Consider the following 23,719-nt stretch of genomic DNA (forward strand, 5'->3'; position numbering starts at 1 on the left):
TTGTACCTTCCCCAGGTTGGCACCTCATTGTTAGGTATGCCTGGTGCTGGTCCTGGCATGTCATCTACACTTCTCACTAAAGCAGGATTGGTCCCCTGGCTTGATGGTAATGGTAGAGCGAGGGATATGCCAGGCCATGAGGTTACAGATTGTGGTTGTATACAATTCTGCTGCTGGTGATGGCCCACAGCCCCTCATGGATGCCCAGTTTTCAGCTGCTAGATCTGTTCTGAATCAATCCCATTTCGCACGGTGGTAGTGTCACATCACGATGGAGGGTGTCCTCAGTGTGAAGTCAGGAGTTTGCTTCCACAAGGACTGTGCGGTGGTCACTCCTACCACTGCTGTCATGGACAGATGCATCTGCGACAGGTAGATTGGCAAGGACGAGGTCAAGTAGGTTTTCCCTCATGTTAGTTCTCAGACCACCTGCCATAGGCCAGTCTGGCGGCTATGTCCTTCAGGACTCAGCTAGCTCAGTTAGTAGTGGTGCTACTGAGCCACTCTTGGTGATGAACATTGAAGTCCCCACCCGAGAGTACATTCTGTGCCCTTGATACCCTCAGTGCTTCTTTCAAGTGGTGTTCAACATGGAGGAGAACTGATTCATCAGCTGAGGGAGGGTGGTAATCAGCAGGAGGTTTTCTTGACCTGAAGCCATGAGACTTCGTGGGAACCGGAGTCAATGTTGAGGACTCCCAGGACCATTCCCTCCCGACTGTATACCACTGTGCCACCACCTCTGGTGGATCTGTCCTGCTGGTGGGACAGGATATACTCAGGAATGGTGATGGAGTAGTCTAGGACGTTGACTGAAAGGCAATGTTCCCTCTATTTCTTTTTTGGTTGCTTGGCCCCTTTAATGGGCTGCGTGGCCCATTCAACTTTCCACGCATGTGTGGTTTTTCCCACAGTAAAGCTGGCAAGTGGCCTGCATGGGACCTCCAGATTAACGGGAACATTGCTGTAAGCTATGATTCTGTGAGTATGACTGTGTCAGACTGTTGCTCGGTTAGTCTCGTCTACGGGACAGCTTCCCAGCTGTTAGAAAGGAGGACTTTGGGGGGAGGGGGGTGTCGACTGGGCCATTTCAGAGGGCAGTTAAGAATCAACCACATTGCTGTGGGTCTGGAGTCACATATAGGCCAGGCTGGGTAAGGACGGCAGATTTTCTTCCCTAAAGGACATTAGTGAATCAGATGGGCATTTACATAGACACATCAAAAAAAATAGAACAATAAGAGCAGGAGTCGGCCATTTCGCCCTTCGAGGCTGCGCCGCCATTCAATATGATCATGGCTGATCCTCTATCTCAATACCATATTCCCGCTCTCTCCCCATACCCCTAGATGCCTTTTGTGTCTAGAAATCCATCTATCTCCTTCTTAAATATATTCAGTGACTTGCCCTCCACAGCCTTCTCTGGTAGAGAATTCCACAGGTTCACCACCCTCTGAGTGAAGAAATTTCTCCTCATCTCAGTCTTAGGGCTAAAAATTCAGTTGGGCGCCGTTTGGGGCGCCAAGCTCGCCTGGGCGCCAGAATTACCGCTGCGAGCGGAGCCACTTGCGCCATCCGGATATTCAGTTTCTGCCCCCCAAATGGAAGCGGGCCGCTACTCGAGGCTTCCCGCGCCCCGCTTGGGGCGCTCACCCTGAATATCGGCGCGCTAAGGGCCGCAGCACCACACGCTGCGGCACGGCAGGCTGCGGTACTGCAGGCCTTCCTCCCACTGTTAAGGGGGAGGTGCCTGCAACAGCGCGAGCCCCGCTCTCGAGTGCCGGCAAATGAGCCCGGCACCAAGGAGAAGTGCCGGGCTCTCGGGAAACAGCCGGCAATGCCGCGGGGGGGGGGTTTAAGAGGCCGGGGACGGAGGTGCTGGCAGGCGGCCGCCGAGAAAGCAGCCGCCCGCACCTCCACCTTAACTAGCGCCACTACCTGTGAACCGGTCGCTATTTGCGACCGGCGCTAAAGAGGCGGGCGCGACCAAATATGGTCATCGGGGCGGGGCGCTGCGCACACCGATGACGTCATCGGTGGCGGCGCAGCGCTACAGGCTAACGCCGCCATTAGCGCCCCGCTAAATATCGCGGTAGGTGTGGCCAGTGGCGCTAAAGCCACTGAGTGCCCTCTTTGGGCGCAAACTGGTGGCGCAGCCCACTGAATTTCTAGGCCTTAATGTCCTACCCCATATCCTGAGACTGTGTCCCCTCGTTCTAGACCACCCAACCAGGGGAAACATCCTCTCTACATCCAATCTGTCTAGCCCTGTCAAAATTTTATGTTTCATTGAGATCCCCTCTCATTCTTCTAAACTCTAGTGAATACAGGCCTCGTCGACCCAATCTCTCCTCCTAGGAAAATCCCCCCATCCCAGGAATCGGTCTGGTAAACCTTCGCTGCACTCCCTCTATGGCAAGTGTATCCTTTCTTAGGTAAGGAGACCAGAACTGCACACAGTACTCCAGGTGTGGTCTCACCAAGGCCTGGTACAACTGTAGTAAGACATCCTTGCTCCTGTACTCAAATCCTCTTGCAATGAAGGCCAACATACCATTTGCCTTCCTAACTGCTTGCTGCACCTGCATGTTTGCTTTCAGTGACTGGTGTACAAGGATACCCAGGTCCTTTGTAAATCAGCATTTCCCAATCTAGCACCATTTAAATAATACTCTACCTTTCTGTTTTTCCTACCGAACTGGATAACTTCATACTTATCCACATTATACTGCATCTGCCATGTATTTGCCCACTCACTCAACTTGTCTAAATCACCTTGAAACCTTTTTGCATCCTCCTCACAACTCATAATCCCACGTAGTTTCGTGTCATCAGCAAACTTGGAAATATTACATTTTGTTCCCTCATCCAAATCCTTTGTAAAAATTGTGAATAGCTCGGGCCCAAGCACTGATCCTTGCGGTACCCCACTAGTCACCGCCTGCCACCCCGAAAAAGACCCATTTATTCCTACTCTCTGTTTCCTGTCTGTTAACCAATTTTCAATTCATGCCAATATATTACCATCAATCCCATGTGCTTTAATTTTGCATGCTAACCTCTTATGTGGGACTTTATCAAAGGCCTTCTGAAAATCCAAATACACCACATCCACTGGTTCTCCCTTATCTATTCTACCAGTTACACCCTCAAAAAGCTCCAGTAGGTATGTCAAACACGATTTCCCTTTCATAAATCCATGTTGACTTTGTCTATTCCCGTTTAATATTTTCTAAGTGTCCTGTCATCACATCCTTTATAATAGACTCTAGCATTTTCCCTACTATTGATGTTAAGCTATCCGGTCTGTAGTTCCCTGTTTTCTCTCTCCCTCCTTTTTTAAATAGTGGGGTTACATTTGCCAATCTGCAGGAACTGTTCCATAATCTATAGAATTTTGGAAGGTGACAACCAATCACAGAAATCACAACCACGGTGGCATAGTGGTTAGCACTGTTGCCTCATAGCGCCAGGGACCCGGGTTCGAATCCGGCCTCGGGTGACTGTCTGTGTGGAGTTTGCACATTCCCCCCGTGTTTGCGTGGGTTTCCTCCGGGTGCTCCAGTTTCCTCCCACAGTCCAAAGATGTGCGGGTTAGGTTGATTGGCTATGATAAATTGACCCTTAGTGTTAGGGGGATTAAATATGTGGGGTTATGGGGATAGGGTGGGATATGTGTAGGGGTTACGGGGATCGGGTGGGATATGTGTCGGTGCAGGCTCGATGGGCCGAAATGGCCTCTATCTGCATTGTGGGGTTTCTGTGATTCTGTGACAACCAATGCATCCACTATTTCCATGGCTACCTCTTATAGTACTCTGGGATGCAGATCATCAGGCCCTGGGGATTTATCAGCTTTCAGTCCAATTAATTTCCCCAGCACTATTTTTTTACTAATACTAATTTCCTTTAATTCCTCCTTCTCACTAAACCCTTGGACCCCTAGCATTTCTGGGAAGTTATTTGTGTCCTCTTCCTTGAAGACAGAACCAAAGTATTTGTTTAATTGCTCTGCCATTTCCTTGTTCCACATTATAAATTCTCCCGTTTCTAACATTATAAATTCTCCCATTTCTAACTGTTGTCTTCACTAATCTTTTTCTTTATACATACTTGTAGAAGCTTTTACAATCCGCTTTTATGTTCCTTGCAAGTTTACTCTCATACTCTATTTTTCCCCCCTTAATCAATCTCTTGGTCCTTTTTAGCTGAACTCTAAACTGCTCCCAATCCTCAGGCTTGCTGCTTTTTCTGGTAACTTTATATGACTCCTCTTTGGGTCTAAAATTATCCTTAATTTCTTTTGTTAGCCATGGTTGGGTCGCTTTTCCTTTTGTGTTTTTTGTGCCAGAAAGGAACGTATAACTCACAGAATCACAGAAAATTACAGCACAGAAGGAAGCCATTTTGGTGCATCGTGTCTGCGCCGGCCAAATCCCACTTCCCAGCTCTTGGTCCGTAGCAATACAGATTAGAGCATCCCAAATGCACATCCAAGTACTTTTTAAATGTGGTTAGAGTTCCTGCCTCTACCAGCCTTACAGGCAGTGAGTTCCAGACCCCCACAACCCTCTGGGTGAAGAAATTTCCCCTCAAATCCCCTCTAAACCTTCCACCAATTACTTTAAACCTGTGTCCCATGGTTTTTGACCCATCTGCTAAGGGAAGTAGGTGCTTATCTATGCCCCTCATAATTTTATACAGCTCAATAAGGTCTCCCCTTAGTCTCCTCTGTTCCAAGGAAAACAGACCCAGCCTATCCAGTCTTTCCTCATGGCAAAAATTCTCTACTCCCAGCAGCATCCTTGTAAATCTCCTCTGTACCCTCTCTAGTGCAATCACATCTTTCCTGTAATGTGGTGACCAGGACTGCACGCAGTACTCTAGCTGAGGCCTAACTTGTGTTTTATACATTTGAAGCATAACCCGCCGTGCTCTTGTATTCTATGCCATGGGTAATAAAGGCAAGCATTCCGTATGCCTTCTTAACCACCTTATCTACTTGGCCTGCTATCTTCAGGGATCTGTGGACATGCACTCCAAGTTCCCTTTGTTCCTCTACTCAGTGTCATACCATTTAATGTGTATTCCCTTTCCTTGTTAGCCCTTCCCAAATGCATTACCTCACACTTCTCCAGATTGAATTCCATTTGCCACTGTCCTGCCCACCTGAACAATTTATTGATATATTCCTGCAGTCTACAGCTTCCTTCTTCAGTATCAACCACACAGCCGATTTTAGTATCATCTGCAAACTTCTTAATCATTCCCCCTATATTCAAGTCAAGATCATTGATATATACCACAAGAAGCAAGGGACCTAATAGTGAGCCCTGCAGAACCCCACTGGAAACGGCCTTCCAGTCACAAAAACACCCATCAACTGTTGCAATTCATGCATTCGTTCCTTAAATGTTAGCCATTGCCTATCCACCGTCATGCCTTTTAATGAAGCTCCCCAATCTATCATAGCCAACTCACTCCTCATACCATCGTAGTTTCCTTTATTTAGATTTAGGACCCTAGTTTCGGATTGGACTTCTTCACTTTCCATTTTAATGAAGAATTCTATCATGTTATGGGACTCTTCCAACAATCTGATAGTTTCAAGGTCACCATTAGTGAATTTCAACTCCCCAGCTGCCGTGGTGGGATTTGCACTCATGTCTCTGGATCATAAGTTTAGGCCTCCGGATTACTCGCCCAGTAACATAACCACTATGTCTTGAACCTTCGAACTCAAAGGCAAGTGTGCTCTCCATTGAGCCATGGCTGACACCTAGGTTATGTGAAATCTGCTAAAAAGAAATGGTCAGTGACACTGAACCCAAGGAAACATCTGGCGGTGACACTGGGTAAGAATAGGATTTGGCTTGGTTGTGATGTTTCCTAGCAAAATAGATAAGCGAGAACCAGTGGATGTGGTGAATTTGGATTTTCAGAAGGCATTCGGTAAGGTGCCGCACAAGAGGTTATTAAACAAAATTAGGGCTCTTGGGATTGGAGGTAATACACTAGCATGGATTGAGGATTGGTTAACAGAAAGAAAAGTCAGTAGGAATAAACGGGTCATTTTCGGGTTGGCAGGCTGTAACTAGTGGGATACCACAGGGATCAGTGCTTGGGCCACAGCTATTCACAAATCTAGATCAATGATTTGAATGAGGGGACCAAATGTAATATATCCAAGTTTGCTGATGATACAAAGCTGGGTGGGAATGTAAGTTGTGAGGAGGATGCAGAGGTTCAAGGGGATATAGACAGGCTAATTGAGTGAGTTAAGTAAAGGACATGGCAAATGGAATATAATGTGGAGAAATGTGAAGTTATCCACTTTGGTAGGTAAAATAAAAAAGCATTTTTTTTTTTTTTTAAATGGTGAGAGATTGTGAAATGTTGGTGTTCAGAGGGACCTGGGTGTCCTTGTAAACGAATCACTGAAAGTTAACATGCAGGTACAGTAAGCAATTAGGAAAGCAAATGGAATGTTGGGCTTTATTACAAGAGGATTTAAGTATAAGAGTAAAGACGTCTTACTGCAATTATATAGTGCTCTGGTGAGACCACACCTGGGGTATTGTGTACAGTTTTGGTTTCCTTACCCAAGGAAGGATATACGCGACATAGAGGGAGGGCAACGAAAGTTCACCAGACCGATTCCTGGGATGGGGGATTGTCCTATGAGGAGAGATTGAGTAGACTAGGCCTATATTCACCAGAGTTTAGAAGAATGAGAGGTGATCGCATTGAAACATACAAAATTCTTGACACGGTAGATGCAGGGAGGATGTTTCCCCTGGCTGGGGAGTCTCGAACCAGGGGTCACAAACTCAGAATAAGGGTTCGGGCATTTAGGACTGAGATGAGGAGAAATGTCTTCACGCAGGGGGTGGTGAAGTTTTGGAATTCTCTACCCAGAGGGCTGTGGGGGCTCAGTCGTTGAGTATATTCAAGACAGAGATCGATAGATTCTTGGATATTGAGTGGATCAAGGGATATGGGGATAGTGCAGGAAAGTGGAGTTGAGATGGAAGATCAGCTATGGTCTTATTGGAGGGGCAGGCTTGAGGGGCCGAATGGCCTACTCCTGCTCCTATTTCTTATGCTCTGATGTTCCCCCATCGCCTCAGATCCAATATTCTGGTGTGGCCCTGCCCCACCAATGGGACTTCACACACAACAGGTGGTCCAGTGGAACCTTACAGATGCATTGCTCACAATTTTCTATTTTAAATGGACGAAAATTGGCAGGCAGTAAACCTGCATCTAAAGCTGTCATTGCTGTGAAGGCCCGTCAGTGGCTCAGAGTCAAGGAAAATTCTCCCCATTATCTTCAAATTAAACTTTGATCTAAACTGTATCTGCACTGATGTTAAACCAGCTCCCTCACTGTCACTCAGTAACACCTCCTCCCCAGCACCCTGCGTTATTGACTGCATCTGTACTGATGTTAATCCAGCTCCCTCACTGTCACTCAGTAACCCCTCCCCCAGCACCCTGTGTCACTGACTGTATCTGTACTGATGTTAATCCCGCTCCCTCACTGTCACTCAGTAACCCCTCCCCAGCACCTTGCATTATTGACTGTATCTGTACTGATGTAAATCCAGCTCCATCACACGATTGGGCTCAGTAACTCCTCCCGGCTGCCTGGCCCAGTAAGATCACAAGCATTTAAACAAAAAATAGCAATCGTTTTCCTCAGTAAATTCAAAGAGAGCAAAGGTTGATGATAAAGTCACTCACTCACACCCGGCCCTTCCCCTACCTGTGTCTGCAGAGCCCAGTAACCAGAGATGGCGAATGGCGAGCCTCTCGCTGCAATGGCTAAGGTAAATAAAGCTTTATTGAAATCGAGCAATACATTCCCGGTAAGGTTTGGAATGGGTCTCCTCAATGCACTCCGGAATGAAGTAATACACAGCAGGGGTGACGCTGCTGTGGGAAGATGCACATGCATCGTTTTTATAAAGGTCCCCGGTCCCACAGTCCCGGCACCGCGCGGTCCGGACCAGCAGGAGGTTAGCACTCGTCCTCTTGGAGCAGGGCGAACTTGTTCTTGCTGAGGAAGGCTCCCTTGTGCCCTTTGCTCGCCGGTGCCGGCTGCTCCTCTCTCGCGTCCCCATCTCCGTCTTCCTCCTCCTCCTCTTCATCAGCGTCCTGGTCTTTCTCATCGTCCTCCTGGTCAGAGCTGGAGATCTCGTCCTCGTCGTCGGAGCTCTGCTTGCTCTGCTGCCTGTGCGCCTCCTGAAGAGCCGCGATCTCCAGCGTCTTGACGTGTTGCTGCCAGTCCGCTAAGAACAGAGAGAGAGAGAGAACTGAAGTTAATTCATCCTCTTCGCTTTCTCTCCCAACAACAATCTTTTATTGTGAATTGTGTGCTCTCTCCTCTGGGAGGGTCACTGATCCTCCTGTCAGTGAAAACTGTTTCTCCCAACTACTCCATCAAAACCCTTTATAATTAGCAACTTTCAAAAAGGAATTGGATAAATACTTGTGTTAGAATAAAATTTTGCTGGGCAAGATTGCTGGACAAGATTTTGCTGGAAAAGACACAAACAACAAATTCGCTGACTGGGACTAATTGAATCACTGCACAGTGAGACATGCCACGCTTATGCATGGCTGGAACAAAGTTCATCTCGTGTCCTGACTGGGACTAATTGAATCACTGAGGACTAACAAGGTTCACTGGTATCCTATCATCGAACTAATCACTTGTACCCTATTATCGAACTAATCACATTCCGCCAGGGAACAAGACGGAACGAAGACTTGAAGAGGCAGAATTGGCAACACAAGTGTGTAAACTCCTGACTGGAGGAAAATAACGATATGCGCTAATAAACGAATTGATTGGATGAATGTAAATGATCTAAAACCAACTTCTTGGAATTGTATATAAGCTCGGCACGTACTACAATCGGGGAGAAGGTGCTCTCGCAGACCGCGTGGTTGCAGACGCTTCTCCCAGAGCTCTGTCATTTAATAAAGTTGCCTCTCTTACTCAAAGTCTAGTTTCCGAGGAATCATTTTTCCTACAACAAGTGAAAAGAAAAGATTTTGCAGGACTGTGGCGAAAGAGCAGGGGAGTGGGACTAATTGGATTGTTCTTTCAAAGAACACCCTCCTGTGCTGGAAGATACTACGACTGAGAAAAAGGCACAGCAGGTCCAATGGCCAACACTTGCATCTATATTTTAACCGCTCAAATCAGGTCCAACCAGTTTTGAAAAAGGGTTTCGACCCGAAACATCAACTCAAATTTCTCTCCACGGATGTTGCCTGACCTGCTGAGTTTTTCCAGCATTTTCTGTTGTTATTTCGGATTTCCAGCATCTGCAGTATTTTGCAATCCAACCACTGCAGAGCAGCTCATCAGCAAAGCAAGCCGAATGTTAAACAATGCAGCCAAAACGGTAAAGCGGTCAGAGGGTGAATCCTCGCACTGTGCAGCGCCCCGGTTGCACCGCCTCTTGAGGACTGGGAAGTTCGCCGTTGGCCCCGAACAAAGCTGCCCGCAGAGATCTCGCGATCTGGGTGGCGAGAAGTTTGCCTTTTTCTACCTGCCAGTGATTGCAGCGCTCTCTAGTGGGGATTCATGTCCCAGGCTCAACTCTGGCTCGACTCCCCACAGCCGCTCCCATTGACACTTGGTGCACAAGTCGAGCGAGCCCTCACCTTTCTGCACGGTGTAGCCAGGGGGTCGCATGCACAGACACAGGCGCCCGTCCACAGTCAGTCCAAGGATGCTGTTGGCCGCCCGGTACACCTCATTCCGGGCAGCTTTAGCCGTCTTGTAGCCCCTCTTCTCTGCCCAGGCTGCAAGGAGACAAATGATGGACGCTATGTCAGAAAGGCATCAATTCTCACCCCAGGTCCAGCCTGGAGCTCGTTATCAATACAAGACGCAAGGGCAAAAAAAAGCTTTTTACCTCGTTGATTATTTTAAAAATAACTAGTAAACAGCCTCTTCTCCTCTTTCCCCAACCCACAATCCCCCACTGCTAATCTCATCGTCCAGTTAACTTCGCAGATGTCCCAGGCCGTGAACTTCGGCTCGGCCTGCTCCCCGGGCCTGTCCTCCTCCACGTTAGGGTGCTTGAGCTTCAGCAGCTTCTGCACGGGAATCCTCGTGGCCAGGTAACCGACGGAGGTATAAGGCTCCTGGATCTGTGCTATGGGGTAAATCCCAGCCAGAATCTAGAGGGAGAGGGAGGCAAAACTGCAATCTTCAGAAACGAGCCAAATGACTCAATGAGGGGGAGGGTGAATGGTCGGCCCATTCAGTGGTCAGCCAGGGCTCAGTGGGTAGCACTCTTGACCTCGGAGACCAAAGGTCGTGGGTTCAAGTTCCACTCCAGAGACTTGAGCACAAAAGCTAGGCTGACACTTCAATACAGTACTGAGGGAGAGCTGCACTGTCGGAGGTGCCGTCTTTTGGATGAGACGTTAAAATGAGGTCCCGTCTCCCACCTCAGGTGGATGTAAATGATCCCACGGCACTATTTTGTAGAAGAGCAGGGGAGTTATCCCCGGTGTCCCGGCCAATATTTATTCCTCAATCACATCACTAAAACAGATTATCTGGTCATTACCTCATTGCTGTTTGTGGGAGCTTGCTGTGTGTAAATTGGCTGTCGTGTTTCCTACATTACAACAGTGACTGCTCATCAAATGTACTTCATTGGCTGTGAAGCGCTTTGGGACATCTTGAGGTTGTGAAAGGCGCTATAGAAATGAAAGTCTTTCTTCACTTTTACCCCAGTGGTTCAGTAAGTCGGTGCAGAGCCTGAAGTGGTACACACACCACACACACCAAGATGATCCCAGCTTCAATCCCCAGAGTGTGCTGAGTTAGTTAACCCCAGGCAGAGTGCCGCTAGGGGAGCTACATTTAGCCTCAGTGCCCCGGGGTGGGACCAAAAAGGAGCCCGGCTTGGCTGCTCCCGACCGCCATCTAGTGACCCCCATTGGAAAAACACCCGCGTGTGGAGGTCAAGGGAGGACGGCAACGGGCTCAGCTGTGTTTCCCCAAACAGTGTTTATTCCTGAAACTACTTCCCAGAGTTTGTGTCCAAATCCCTCGGTGGCCTTGTCCCTCCCTCTCTCTAACCTCCTCCAGCCCTACAACCCTCCGAGATCTCTGCGCTCCTCCAATTCTGGCCTCTTGCGCATTCCCCACTCCCTTTGCCCCACCATTGGTGGCTGTGCTTTCAGCTGTCTGGGCCCTAAGCTCTGGAATTCCCTCCCTAAACCTCTCCCTCACTCTCTCCTCCTTTAAGACGCGCCTTTAAACATTCCCCTGTGACCAGTCACCTGTCCTAATGTCTCCTGATGTGGCTCGGTGTCAAATTCTCTGATAGCTCTCCTAAGTTTGCTCTATGCGGGTTGTTGTTGCAGTGTTTTCACCTTCACAAAACACACAGCGCCATTAACTGACCTGTTGCTGACGGTCCACGAGTGACGGGAAGATCAGACCCGGGCAGTCGCAGAGCTGGACGGTGGGAGTCAGGAAGTAGGTCTGGAAGTACTTGGTGTGACCCGGGGTCCTGGACACGCTCACCACCTTCTTCCCCACCAGGCCGTTGATGAGAGACGACTTGCCCACATTCGGGACCCCTGAGCGAGACAAGGAAAGAGACATTTTACCCCCTGACTTTGAGCCCTGTACAAATTCACCACACTTGGAAAGTCATTTCTTGTCAGCGAAGTGCTTTGGGACGACCTGAGGAGGTGAAAGAAGCCAAGCTCTTTCCTTCTTCTGGGGCAGCTGGAACTCAAAAGGATTGAGAAAAAACTGTTCTTCAAATTCCAGTTTGGGACATTTTCCACATCTTTGACTTCAGATCCTGAAATGCTCGTGCATCCGCTCACTGAACTCCCACTGGCCTCTGGAAAACCTGGAGAGAGATTAGCGGGGTGGGGGAGAGGGGGAGGAGAGGGGAAAGAGAAAATGGAGGGTCAGGGGAAAGAGGAGCAGGAGAGGAAAGAGAAGGAGTGGGGAAGAGAGGAAAGAGGAGGGGAGAGGAAGAGAGGGAGGAGGAGGGGGTTAGAGGAAAGAGGAGGGGAAAAAAAATAAGAGAGGAGGGAAAAGAGCGAGAGAGGAAAGAGGAGGATGGAGAGCAAAGAGGAGGAGAGAGGATGAAGACATGCCACAAAGCAGGAACAGTTTGACATTTTCAAGCTTTAGACAAGTTGAGCGATAGGGTTTCTGTTGTATTGCCATCTGGTGGTGGTCAAGTGTACTGCACGAATGGCCCTGTCTTCAAGGAAGGAAAATGTGGGTCTTTAAAGGGAAGGGAGGAAGCTGCTCCTTTCCAGCGGTTACCACCCACTACATCGAGCATGTTAAAGCCAAATGCGCGGGTTGTGCCAACTCACCCACACAACCCACGGTGAGGAGGCCATCCTTGTAAAGTTCATCCACCGGTGCGCACATTTCCATGGCAGAATCCGTCTGATGCTCCACCAGGACAGCATCATCTTCGTCCTCCTCGTCGGTCAGGTCCTCGTGGTGAGTGTTTGCCGCGTCCCGCTCCATCTTCTCCTTCCAACTGGTCAAGTCCACAAGCAAGAGACAGAAAAGCAGTTACACGATTCGAGAAGAAAGGAATGGACGAGGGCTGGAATACAAAGGGGGGAAGTTCTGCTGCAGTGATAGAAAGTTCTGGTCAGACCCCACCTGGAGTAACTGCGTTCAGTTCTGGGCCCCGCGCCTCAGGGAATATCAGTTCACATTGGAGGGGGGGCAACATAGAATGAGACCGGGACTCAAAGGGTTAAATTAGGAGGACAGGTTGCTTAGACTAGGCTTGTATTCCCCTGAGTATAGAAGATTAAGGGGTGATCTAAGTGAGGTGTTTAAGATGATTAAAGGATTCGATAGTGTAGATAGAGGGAAACTATTTCCTCTGGTGGGAGATTCCAGACCAAGGGGGCAGAACCTTCAAATCAGAGCTCGGCCATTTAGGGATGATGTCAGGAAGCACTTCCTCACACAAAGGGCAGTGAAAATCTGGAACTCTCTCCCAAAAAGCTCGTGAGGCTGGGGGTCAATTGCAAATTTCTAAACTGAGATTGATAGATTTTTGTTCAGCAAGGGTATTAAGGGATACGAACCAAGGCGGGTAAATGGAGTTAAGATACAGATGAGCCATAATTTAACTGAATGGGGGAGCAGGCTTGACCCGTTGAATGGCCCCCTCCTGTTCCTGAGTTCCTATCCTCTATTTTGATAGAGGTTTAGATAGAGTAAACAGGGAGAAACTGTTTCCAGTGACAGGAGGGTCAGTAACCAGAGGACACAGTTTTAAACTAATGGGCAAAAAATCCAGAGGCGAGATAAGCAGAATTTTTTTTTCATACGTAGCGATTTGTTTAAATCTGGGATGCACTGCCTGAAAGGGTGGATGAAGCAGATTCAACTTTCAAAAGGGAATTGGATAAATCCTGAAAAGGAAAGAGATTTGCAGAGCTATGGGGGAAAGAGCAGCAGGGGTGTGGGACTAATTGGATAATTCTTTCAAAGAGCGGGCCCAGACACAATGGACCGAATGGCCTCCTCCTGTGCTGTGTGATTCTATGAGAAGAGCTGGTGGTGCTGATATGGTGCCGGTTCTTGCCAGCAGGTGTCAGACGAGAGTCACACAGAGAACAGCTGAATCCGGGAGAGGCAAAACGCAGCAGCAGCAGCTGGGAAACGACCGGCAGATTTTTATGGAGCAACTCTCACGTTGGATTCGGGCTAAAGAGGGAGGGAGAGCCGGGAGCAGGAGTCGCAATGGACCGGGAGGGAGAAAGAAGAAGACGCGGTCAAAGACATAGACTTTAAAAGGAGATTTTTTTAAGGAATTTTTTTGGAATCATTCTCAGGCTGTGCCGGAATTGGAAAGGCCTCATTACTGTTCTTCCCTCGTTGACCCGGCCACACAGAGGGAGCAAGTGGTTATGGAAGAGAGTTCCAAAGACCAGGGGCGTAGTGACTGCTTCAGATGGTTGAGTCACACACACTGGTTCCTTCATCGTCACTGGGTCAAAATCCTGGAATTCACTCCCTAACAGCACTGTGGGAGTACCTTCACCACACGGACTGCAGCGGTTCAAGGAGACAGCTCACCCTCACCTTCTCAAGGGCAAACAGGGATGGGCAATAAATGCTGGCCTTGATAGCGACACCCACATCCAGGGAATAAATAATAAATAAACATGCTCCCACTGTGGAGCAGCATTCTCCGAGTCTCGGCTCACAGTGTATTGGATAAGGTACGGGAGGGCGCCAGGCGCCTGTGCTCAGTACCCCAGCAAGGAGTCAGCGGCTCCAGCGTGATTTGAACTGCGGAGTTAGTGGGAAACAGACGGAGTTTATAAGATGACAGCACATCATGGTGTACAATTCTGGGCACCACACTTTAGGAAGGATGTCGAGGCCCTGGAGAGGATACAGAGGAGGCTTACCAGGATGATACCAGGGATGAGGGACTTCAGTTATGTGGAGAGACTGGAGAAGCTGGGATCGCTCTCCTTAGAGCAGAGATGGTTCTGGAGGCATTCGAAATTAAACGTGATTTTGAGAGAACAAGTCGGGAGAAACTATTTCCTCCGGCAAGTGGATCAGTAACTGGAGGTCACAGATTTAAAATAATTGGCAAAAGAACTAGCGGGGAAATGAGGAGACATTTCTTCACACAGAGGGTTGTTCAGGTCTGGATCGCACTACCTGAAAGTGTGGTGGAATCAGATTCCACAGTAACTTTCAAAGGCAATTGGACATGTACCTGAAGAGGACTCATTTCCAGGGTTGTGGGGAAAAAGCTGTGTTGTGGGACTAAACTGGACAGAACTTTCAAAGAGCCGGCACAGGCACGGCGGGCCGAATGGCCTCCTGCTGTGCTGTAAGATTGGATGAGGATTATGAAATGACTTGTATCGGTCCAGAGTGTTCCCGTCCCTTGTGCCGGAGCTCGTTTCCTGGGCCTGCCCCGATTCCAAGCTAACAACAGAAAATGCTGGAAAAACTCAGCAGGTCAGGCAACATCCGTGGAGAGAAATTTGAGTTGACATTTTGGGTCGAAACCCTTTTTCAAAACTGGAAAGGAAATAAAATAGATCGAAGGCAGGGCTGCGATCGAACAAAAGAAGTAAAAGAGACATTAAAAGGTATTCAAAACCAGACGAGATGGTAATGGGCCAGTGGTAATAGCCCGATTCCAAGCCTTACCTTTTCCTTGCCTGATGGTCTCGCAGGATTTCAGGAGTTGTTTGGGCCCCACGGCCGTTGTCCTGACTCGCCTCCGTCGCCTCCGCTTCTGAAACACTAAAAGCCCACAACAGACAGGTAAAGGAAACGTACAGCCCCACTGGTCAAGCTGGAATAACTGAAGAGCCCCACGTTTACACTAGCTCAATGTTTTTGAAGTTATTAAAACTGGATGTCAGTCACTGCACCTGTCACGAAGGTGGGGTGGGGGGGAATTAACCCTCTCACTCAGACACGGTGCAGGCCCTCCCGCTACTTACCGGCGCTCGGCTCCGTCTCGCCCGGTTTCTCCCGTGGGTACGACGTGAAGCAGAGCACGTGGAGCTGAGGGAACTTCTGCTGGAAATAATATTAAATAGGCCCAGAAATTCGGGTTATAGGCTTCCCGCGGGTGAAAGTCTCCGACCTGCATTTACCTAGCGTGCCGGCCGTTGTGCTGTGGGCCCGCCTGGGATTCCGATCCTGGGCTAATGGGACAAGTTAAAGGATCAGCACAGTTAATGCCGAGAACAAATTAAACTGTAGCTCAAGCTGATGAACCTTGCACAGGTGAAAATCCTGGGCGGAGATTTACAGGAAGCGACAGTGGGAAGGGCTGTACTGCGATTCTAACACTTCTCCAAGCACATTCCGGGCAAGTCATCCACAGTAAAAAGTGGGCTTGGAACCGGAATGGAACTACAGGCACACGTGTCAGTCAAAATGCAATGGACAATACATGACAAATCCATTCGATTTTATATTTGATAACCAGTTGATTGGATCTGTATTCTAGACAGAGTGACTCTTAAGTCTAGGGGTATGAATCTCGCTTTGGGGATTGTAGATTGAAATTTGCGAACGGTCCCGCGTGAGCCCCTTTTTAACGTCGACTTCTAATAGTGGACTTGCACTCAAAACTTGTTCTAATCCGCCTAACAAATAATAAGTCAGGACCCAAATCATTCTCCAACAATCTCCAGCGGTTTTGTAGGAAGGTCAATGCAAACTACCATGTAAATATCATGGCTTTAAAGACAATCAATTAAATTATTTTTTAGCAAACAATCAGCTCTGATGGTTGTAAGTATATTTGTGTGTGACGATATTAGATACAAATGTATTTGTGAGTTGCTATTGTGTTAGATGTAAATGCTTTTGCACCTCTGTTCGTTACAAATGTATTTAGATGTATCTATTATTTATTAATGTCAGAAGCCACACAACACCAGGTTATAGTCCAACAGCTTTATTTGAGATCACTAGCTTTCAGAGCGCTGGTCCTTCGTCAGGTGAAGTGAAGAGATGCATATAGGCACAGCATATATAGTCAGAGAATACTGCCGGATGATTACAGGTAATCTTTCTAACTGCCCTTTATCACACCTCGGCAGAGAGATAATCTCAGCAATCAAAGGTGTGAATGGTGTCCAAACAGGTCAGTCAGGAAAACATTACATCAAAGAACAATGAGGTGGGGTCACAAGGGATCAAATGTTACAGATGCTGGGGTCTGTATGAAAAACAAAAAACAAACAAAAAACTATTTTTTTGCTGGAAATCATAGCAGGTCCAGCTGCATCTGTGTAGAGAGAACAAGCCAATGACAACTCGAGTCTGGATGACTTTATGTCAGGTGGGGTTACATGTAGCGTGACATGAACCGAAGATCCCGGTTGAGTCCGTCCTCATGAGTGCGGAACTTGGCTATCAGTTTCTAATATGACAGAGCTGATCAGATCCTGACACTACAGACTTCTTACAGAAACTCAGCACCCATGGACCAGTTGAACCAGGAACACTCCTCACCACGATGGACGTCTCGGCACTACACCAGTATCCCCCACAATGACGGCATCGCTGCGACAGCCTCAATACTCAACACCAACAACAGCCAATCTCCAGACGCCATCCTACAACTCATCCACTTCATCCTTGACCACAATGTCTTCACCTTCGACAACCAGTTCTTTACCCAAACACACGGAACAGCCATGGGGACCAAATTCGCACCCCAATACGCCTACATTTTCATGCACAAGTTCAAGCAAGACTTCTTCGCTGCACAGGACCTCCAACCAATGTTATACACCAGATACATTGACGACATTTTCTTCCTATGGACCCACGGCGAAGAATCACTGAAAAGACTACACGATAACATCAACAACTTCCATCCTACCATCAAACTCACCATGGACTACTCCTCAGAATCGGTTTCATTCTTGGACACACGAATCTCCATCAAAGACGGACACCTCAGCACTTCACTCTACCGCAAGCCCATGGACAACCTCACGATGCTCCACTTCTCCAGCTTCCACCCTAACCGCATTAAAGAAGCCATCCCCTATGGACAAGCCCTGCGAATACACAGGATCTGCCCAGACGAGGAGGAACGTGATGGACACCTACAGACGCTGAAAGACGCCCTCAAAAGAATGGGATATGACGCTCGACTCGTCGATCGACAGTTCCGACAGGCCACAGCAAAAAATCGCATAGATCTCCTCAGAAGACAAACACGGGACACAACCAACAGAGTACCCTTCGTCGTCCAGTACTTCCCCGGAGCAGAGAAACTACGCCATGTTCTTCGCAGCCTTCAACATGTCATCGATGATGATGAACTCCTCGCTAAGGCCAACCCCATGCCTCCACTACTCACCTTCAAACAGCCGCCTGTGAGGGTGCCAGTCAGTTCCTTCTGTAAACCTCTAGATGGCACCTTCACTTGTTTGTTTTCTAGCCCTTTGTTAATTGTTTCCTTGCTTCCTGTGTTAATTCTTAACGGCCTGTTAGCTGTTCATGGGTTGCACCTGGTTTTCTTGGTATATAAGTTCTGTGGTTGCTTCACTCCTTGCTCAGTCCTTCCAGGGACTAGCTGTTGCTCCTGGCTTTAACTAGCTGGTTGCCATAGTTCTCTCGAGCTTTGTATTTAAGATGTATTCTCGAGCTTTGTATTTAAGATGTATTCTCGAGCTCTGTATTTAAGATGTAACTAACTTTGTGTCCTTGTTTTCTTAGTCTTGATAAGGTGCTGGTCTGGACTGGTGTGTTGCCATGCTGGCGCTTGTCTTGAGCTGTATTGAGAAGCCTGTTACCCTTGCGGCAGCCCCTCGTGATAGCTTGTCTCGAGTCTCATCTCGGCAAGTTGGTTGTGCTTGTGGTAAGCTTATCCCAGCTCAGTTTGGACAAGTATGTTGCCTCATGGAAGCTGTCCTGAGTTCCTATTCTTGACTAACCCTTTTGTAACTTGTCTCGAGTTCTATGTATGTTGTTCTTCTCTCGAGTTCTATGTATGATGTGGTGTTCCTGTCTCGAGTTCTTACGTATGCTGTTGTAGTCCTTGTATGAATCTAGTTATGTGTGAATCTAGTTAAGTAATGAATAAAGTACTGTTCCTTAAGATTGTATACCTGCCTTTAGCCTGGTTTCTGCACTTGGGTCTAGAACCTACCTTGCCTGGAGGGCACGGCCCTGTATCTACACGGCCCCGTGGCTCCCCAACCCTGACACCGCCTAACCTCAAAGACCATCGTTCACAGCAAATTACCCAGCTTTCAGGAGAACAGCGACCATGACACCACACAACCCTGCCACGGCAACCTCTGCAAGACATGCCAGATCATCAACACAGATACCATCATCACACGTGAGGACACCACCCACCAGGTACATGGTACATACTCATGTGACTCGGCCAACGTTGTCTACCTCATACATTGCAGGAAAGGATGTCCCAGAGCATGGTACATCAGCGAAACCATGCAGACACTGCGACAACGGATGAACGGACACCGCACAACAATCGCCAGGCAGGAGTGTTCTCTCCCAGTTGGGGAACACTTCAGCAGTCAAGGACATTCAGCCTCCGATCTTCGGGTAAGCATTCTCCAAGGCGGCCTTCGAGACACATGACAACGCAAAATCGTCGAGGCAAAACTGATAGCCAAGTTCTGCACCCATGAGGACGGCCTCAACCGGGATATTCGGTTCATGTCACGCTACATGTAACCCCACCTGATGTAGAGTCATCCAGACTCGAGTCATCGTTGGCTTGTTCTCTCTACACAGATGTGGCCGGACCTGCTGTGATTTCCAGCAAAAAAATAGTTTTTTGTTTGTTTTTTGTTTTTCATACAGACCCCAGCATCTGCAACATTTGACCCCTGGTGACCCCACCTCATTGTTCTTTGATGTAATGTTTTCCTGACTGACCTGTTTGGACACCATTCACACCTTTGATTGCTGTGATTATCTCTCTGCCGAGGTGTGATAAAGGGCAGTTAGAAAGATTACCTGTAATCATCTGGCAGTATTCTTTGACTATATATGCTGTGCCTATATGCAACTCTTCACTTCACCTGACGAAGGAGCAGCGCTCTGAAAGCTTGTGATTTCAAATAAAGCTGTCGGACTATAACCTGGTGTTGTGTGACTTTTTACATTTGTCCACCCCAGTCCAACACCAGCATCTCCACATCATTATTTATTAATGTATTGGGTTGGGGAATCTGTGGCAGTTGTCCAGCCCGGCCCCATTCTACGTTCACACTGCCCTCACGTGGGACTCGGTAGACCATCTGTTACATTTGGATTCAATTTTTGCATTTCTTGATACATTGAAAATATGAAGTTTAGAAAGTAATAACTCTGCATCCATCAGCCTCTCTGATAACTCCTGAGCGGCACTTACCCTGTCTGATAGGCCCTGAGCGTCCCTTACCCGCTCTAGAACTTCTTGAGCATCCCTTACCCTGTCGGGTACTGCAGGAGCGTCCCTTACACTGTCTGGTACATCCGGAGCGTCCCTTACCCTGTCTGGTAAATCTGGAGCGTCCCTTAAACTCTCTGCAACACCCGGAGCGTCCCATACCCTGTCTGGTAAATCGGGAGCGTCCCTTAAACTGTCTGCAACATCTGGAGCGTCCCATACCCCGTCTGGTACATCGGGAGCGTTCCTTAAACTGTCTGCAACACCCGGAGCGTCCCATACCCTGTCTGGTAAATCCGGAGCGTTCCTTACGCTCTCTGCAACACCCAGAGCGTCCCATACCCTGTCTGGTAACTCGGGAGCGTCCCTTGAACTGTCTGCAACACCCGGAGTGTCCCATACCCTGTCTGGTACATCGGGAGCGTTCCTTAAACTGTCTGCAACACCCGGAGCGTCCCATACCCTGTTTGGTAAATCCGGAGCGTCCCTTAAGCTGTCTGCTACCTTCGGAGCGTCCCATACCCTGTCTGGTACATCGGGAGCGTCCCTTAAACTGTCTGCAACACCCGGAGCATCCCATACCCTGTCTGGTAAATCCGGAGCGTCCCTTAAGCTGTCTGCTACCTCCGGAGCATCCCATACCCTGTCTGGCACATCGGGAGCGTCCCTTACTCTCCTTGATAACTCCCGAGCGTCCATTATCCTTTTTGATAACCAGTTTGCCAAAATTGCATATTTCACCCTTCATCCGCGGCTATGTAGCGCTTTCCGTCGCTCACGCTCCTCAATTGTTCAGGGAAAAGCGTCAACTACCAGGTAAATAAAACCCAGTTCTTCCGTTAGCCTCCCCAGTTCACTTGATTTCCGATGGAATTTTCTTGTACAGTCGGCCTGCTTTGGTTACAAAGGCCGGTCCTGCTTTCGCAGAGCTTGACTGTCGAGCGGTCCCGCGTGTCTAAATGTATCAACTGGTTTCAAAGCACCAACTCAGATTAGGGCGATTGGGACACGTGCCCCAGGAACAGCAGTTGTGGCGGAGCACACTCAGCGGTGTAAGTAGGTGAAAGTGAATATTAGATGAAGGTAATACCGCAGGTAATACCGTGGAGTTTGCACATTCTCCCCGTGTTTGCGTGGGTTTTCTCCGGGTGCTCCGGTTTCCTCCCACAGTCCAAAGATGTGTGGGTTAGGTTGATTGGCCATGATAAAAATTGACCCTTAGTGTTAGGGGGGATTAAATACGTGGGGTTACGGGGATAGGGCTTGGGTGGGATGGCTGTTGGTGTAGGGACCGGGTGCTAGGGTTTGGATGATCAGCCATGATCTCGTTGAATGGCGGAGCAGGCTCGAAGGGCCGAATGGCCTACTCCTGCTCCTATCTATGTTTCTATGAAAGTTACAATGAAAGTGAAGGAGTAAAGTAAAGGAGGGCTATTGACTGTGGAAGGAAGAAAAATCTATGTCGTGACTCAGATTTGAACCGAGGTTGCTGCGGCCACAACGCAGAATATTAACCACTATACGATGACGGCGCCACACAGCAGCGCTCCTCTGACCACAACAAAGTAACACACGACACTGCTTAGAAAAGATTGGATTTTTGCTGAAGTCCAAAATCAGCACCGCCAGAAATTATGACAGCGGTGGAATTTGACCCAGGTCCCGCAGCGACTGGAGCCTGAATCCAGAATGGGAACTAGTGCAGCCGCAGTTACATTTAAAGGGATTGTAGCCTTTTCACACGAGAAGAAACTCACCCCTGGAGAGTCATAAAGAAAGAAAGGCCCCGCTGGGCCTCGAACCCAGGATCGCCTGTTTATTAGACAGACGCTTTCACCAGCTAAGCCACGGGGCCGAAGCCCGACATACTTTCTCGCTTCCACTCACTGATGTCTATCAGCTACCGGTCACTGTCTTCTGGAATCTCAGGCCGTTCTGTATTCCTCCAGCTCTCTTGTCTGTTGTGCCATGTGTCCCATTGCTGTCTGTACCTCCCGCTTTGTTTATCTCAGTGTCAATCTGTGAGGTGATTCTGAATGATTACCCAGTGTTTGTGTCTTACATGAAATAAATGAGGGGATCAGACAATTCTTCCTCTGACACTGGGGAACTAATGAGCCAACATTTATAACAAGGTATTGTTTATTGTGATGCAGCAAATACAATATTCCACCTTGAATGATTCAGGTTCATTTCAGTGCAAAAAGAAACTGTGACCCCAACGTGTTTCCAATTCGCTGCCTTTTAATTTGACGTCACAATTGCCACCATTGCACCTCAGGGTGATTCATAACTAATACACAGAGAAGTAAAGCAGTGAAAGGGTATTTGTAGAAAGGGTTGTGAGACTGTGGAATGCACTGGCCCAGAGCAGCAGATTTAAAACAAGGTTTATAAACCGGCAGCCTGTGGAGGAAGGAGAGAGTCAAGAGAGCCACAGGTAAGATCACCTTGGAAACCACTGGCCCCGACCTCCCACTTTATTGAAACACATTTAATGTCATATTCACACATTGATGCATTTGAACAATATATGAGATTTAACACTGCCTCTGATCTAAACTAGCTGCTTTATGGATGTGAAATTATCATTGCCGAGATTAAACAATCAGCACAGGTTCAGCGGCTCTTTGGTTTTAGGGGTGTGATTCTCGTTTTGGGAATTCACATCAATTAAAATGCGAGAGGTATCGGCTCCAAATCCCGGACACACCCCAACATTTTAATAGAACCGCTTTCCTCGGCCTGGAGACATTCCACAAGTCTTCAAATAATAACTGCCAGAAAATCAGCCTGTGTTCAGGACATCGCAAGAAAACGGCCATTTTATTCTTTAAAGCAGGAATTCAGTCCCAGAAGTGTCGGCTCCTCCAACTGCCGGCGCGCAGTGCTTGCGTATCCCAGGGGCGAAGTTAGTTCCCTGCGTCCCCTGGGATCAGGTGGGCCATGGAGAGCCAATGGTAGCAGGGAATGCTTCATTCATAAGTTTGACAGGAACAGCTGTCAAACCTATAATTACTATAAGTCGCAAAACATCACTAAAACTTCAAATAAATTTTTAAAAATCATATTTTTAAAATAACTATAAATTACATGAAATAACTAATTCACACAATAATTAAAAATTTTGAAAACATTAATTACATTTTCGAACGGGGCTAAAAATAAACTTACCTTTCTTTAAAGATTTAAAAATAATAAACCTGTGGAAAAAATGTTTTAATTTTAATTAATTCACCACTTACCTTGTTAATGGCAGGCCTTGCGCCTGCTTTTTAAAAGTGTATCTCCTGGAGACTTACCCTCCTGGAGAAACCTGCAAAAAAAACGCACGTTTGATGCACACGCGCTGCCTCTCCGGCACACGCGGTCGACCTCTGAACCCCTTCCTTTAAGGGAACGGAAGTGCCGGTTTCCCGCGCATGCGGATTGCATGCACGAAACCGGCACTTCCATTGGGCCTACGGGTGAGTACCCCATGCGTACTCACCCGTGGAGACCCGAATTTCTGGGACACTTTTTCCAGGCCACCACTAGGGAGGGCGGAGTGAGGTCGATCTTATTCAGCACCAGGATAATGCTCCTCTTCATCTCCCGCATTACCTAGTCGTAAAGTGCTGGGGAAATTGAACCACCTGCGGAGAGAGGAAGGAACTGGCTCACGAAAGAAATCAGTCAGTGTAGGTGTACCAGGTAGAACAGACATAGTAAGCTTTTAATATGTCTGTATTATAAAATATAATTGTGTGTATGCATATGTGTGT

At 48.0% G+C, this 23,719-nt stretch overlaps 1 protein-coding gene across 1 annotated transcript; it reads right to left on the minus strand.

Moving 5' to 3' along the window:
- Positions 1-7,828: 7,828 nt before the first annotated feature.
- Positions 7,829-18,777, minus strand: LOC147095890 (guanine nucleotide-binding protein-like 1). The gene is made up of 8 exons (XM_085973736.1): positions 18,766-18,777; positions 15,520-15,598; positions 15,221-15,316; positions 12,385-12,579; positions 11,444-11,622; positions 10,031-10,203; positions 9,682-9,824; positions 7,829-8,294 (listed from the first exon to the last, which is right to left on the minus strand). The coding sequence occupies exons 1-8, from the start codon at positions 18,775-18,777 to the stop codon at positions 8,023-8,025; spliced, it is 1,149 nt and encodes a 382-aa protein (XP_085829862.1). The 3' UTR covers positions 7,829-8,022.
- Positions 18,778-23,719: the final 4,942 nt, after the last annotated feature.

The sequence above is a fragment of the Somniosus microcephalus genome, unplaced genomic scaffold (assembly GCF_052327205.1).
Source record: "Somniosus microcephalus isolate GS21.2 unplaced genomic scaffold, FLI_Smic_1.0 unresolved_chr1, whole genome shotgun sequence".
Taxonomy (NCBI): Eukaryota; Metazoa; Chordata; class Chondrichthyes; order Squaliformes; family Somniosidae; genus Somniosus; species Somniosus microcephalus.

Coding starts and splice junctions, on each gene's coding strand:
- LOC147095890 (XM_085973736.1), bottom strand. Junction 12,580..15,220: donor GACCATCAGGCAAGGAAAAG/GTAAGGCTTGGA, acceptor TGCTTTTCTGTC/TCTTGCTTGTGGACTTGACC. Junction 10,204..11,443: donor TCGTGGACCGTCAGCAACAG/GTCAGTTAATGG, acceptor CTCTCCCTCTAG/ATTCTGGCTGGGATTTACCC.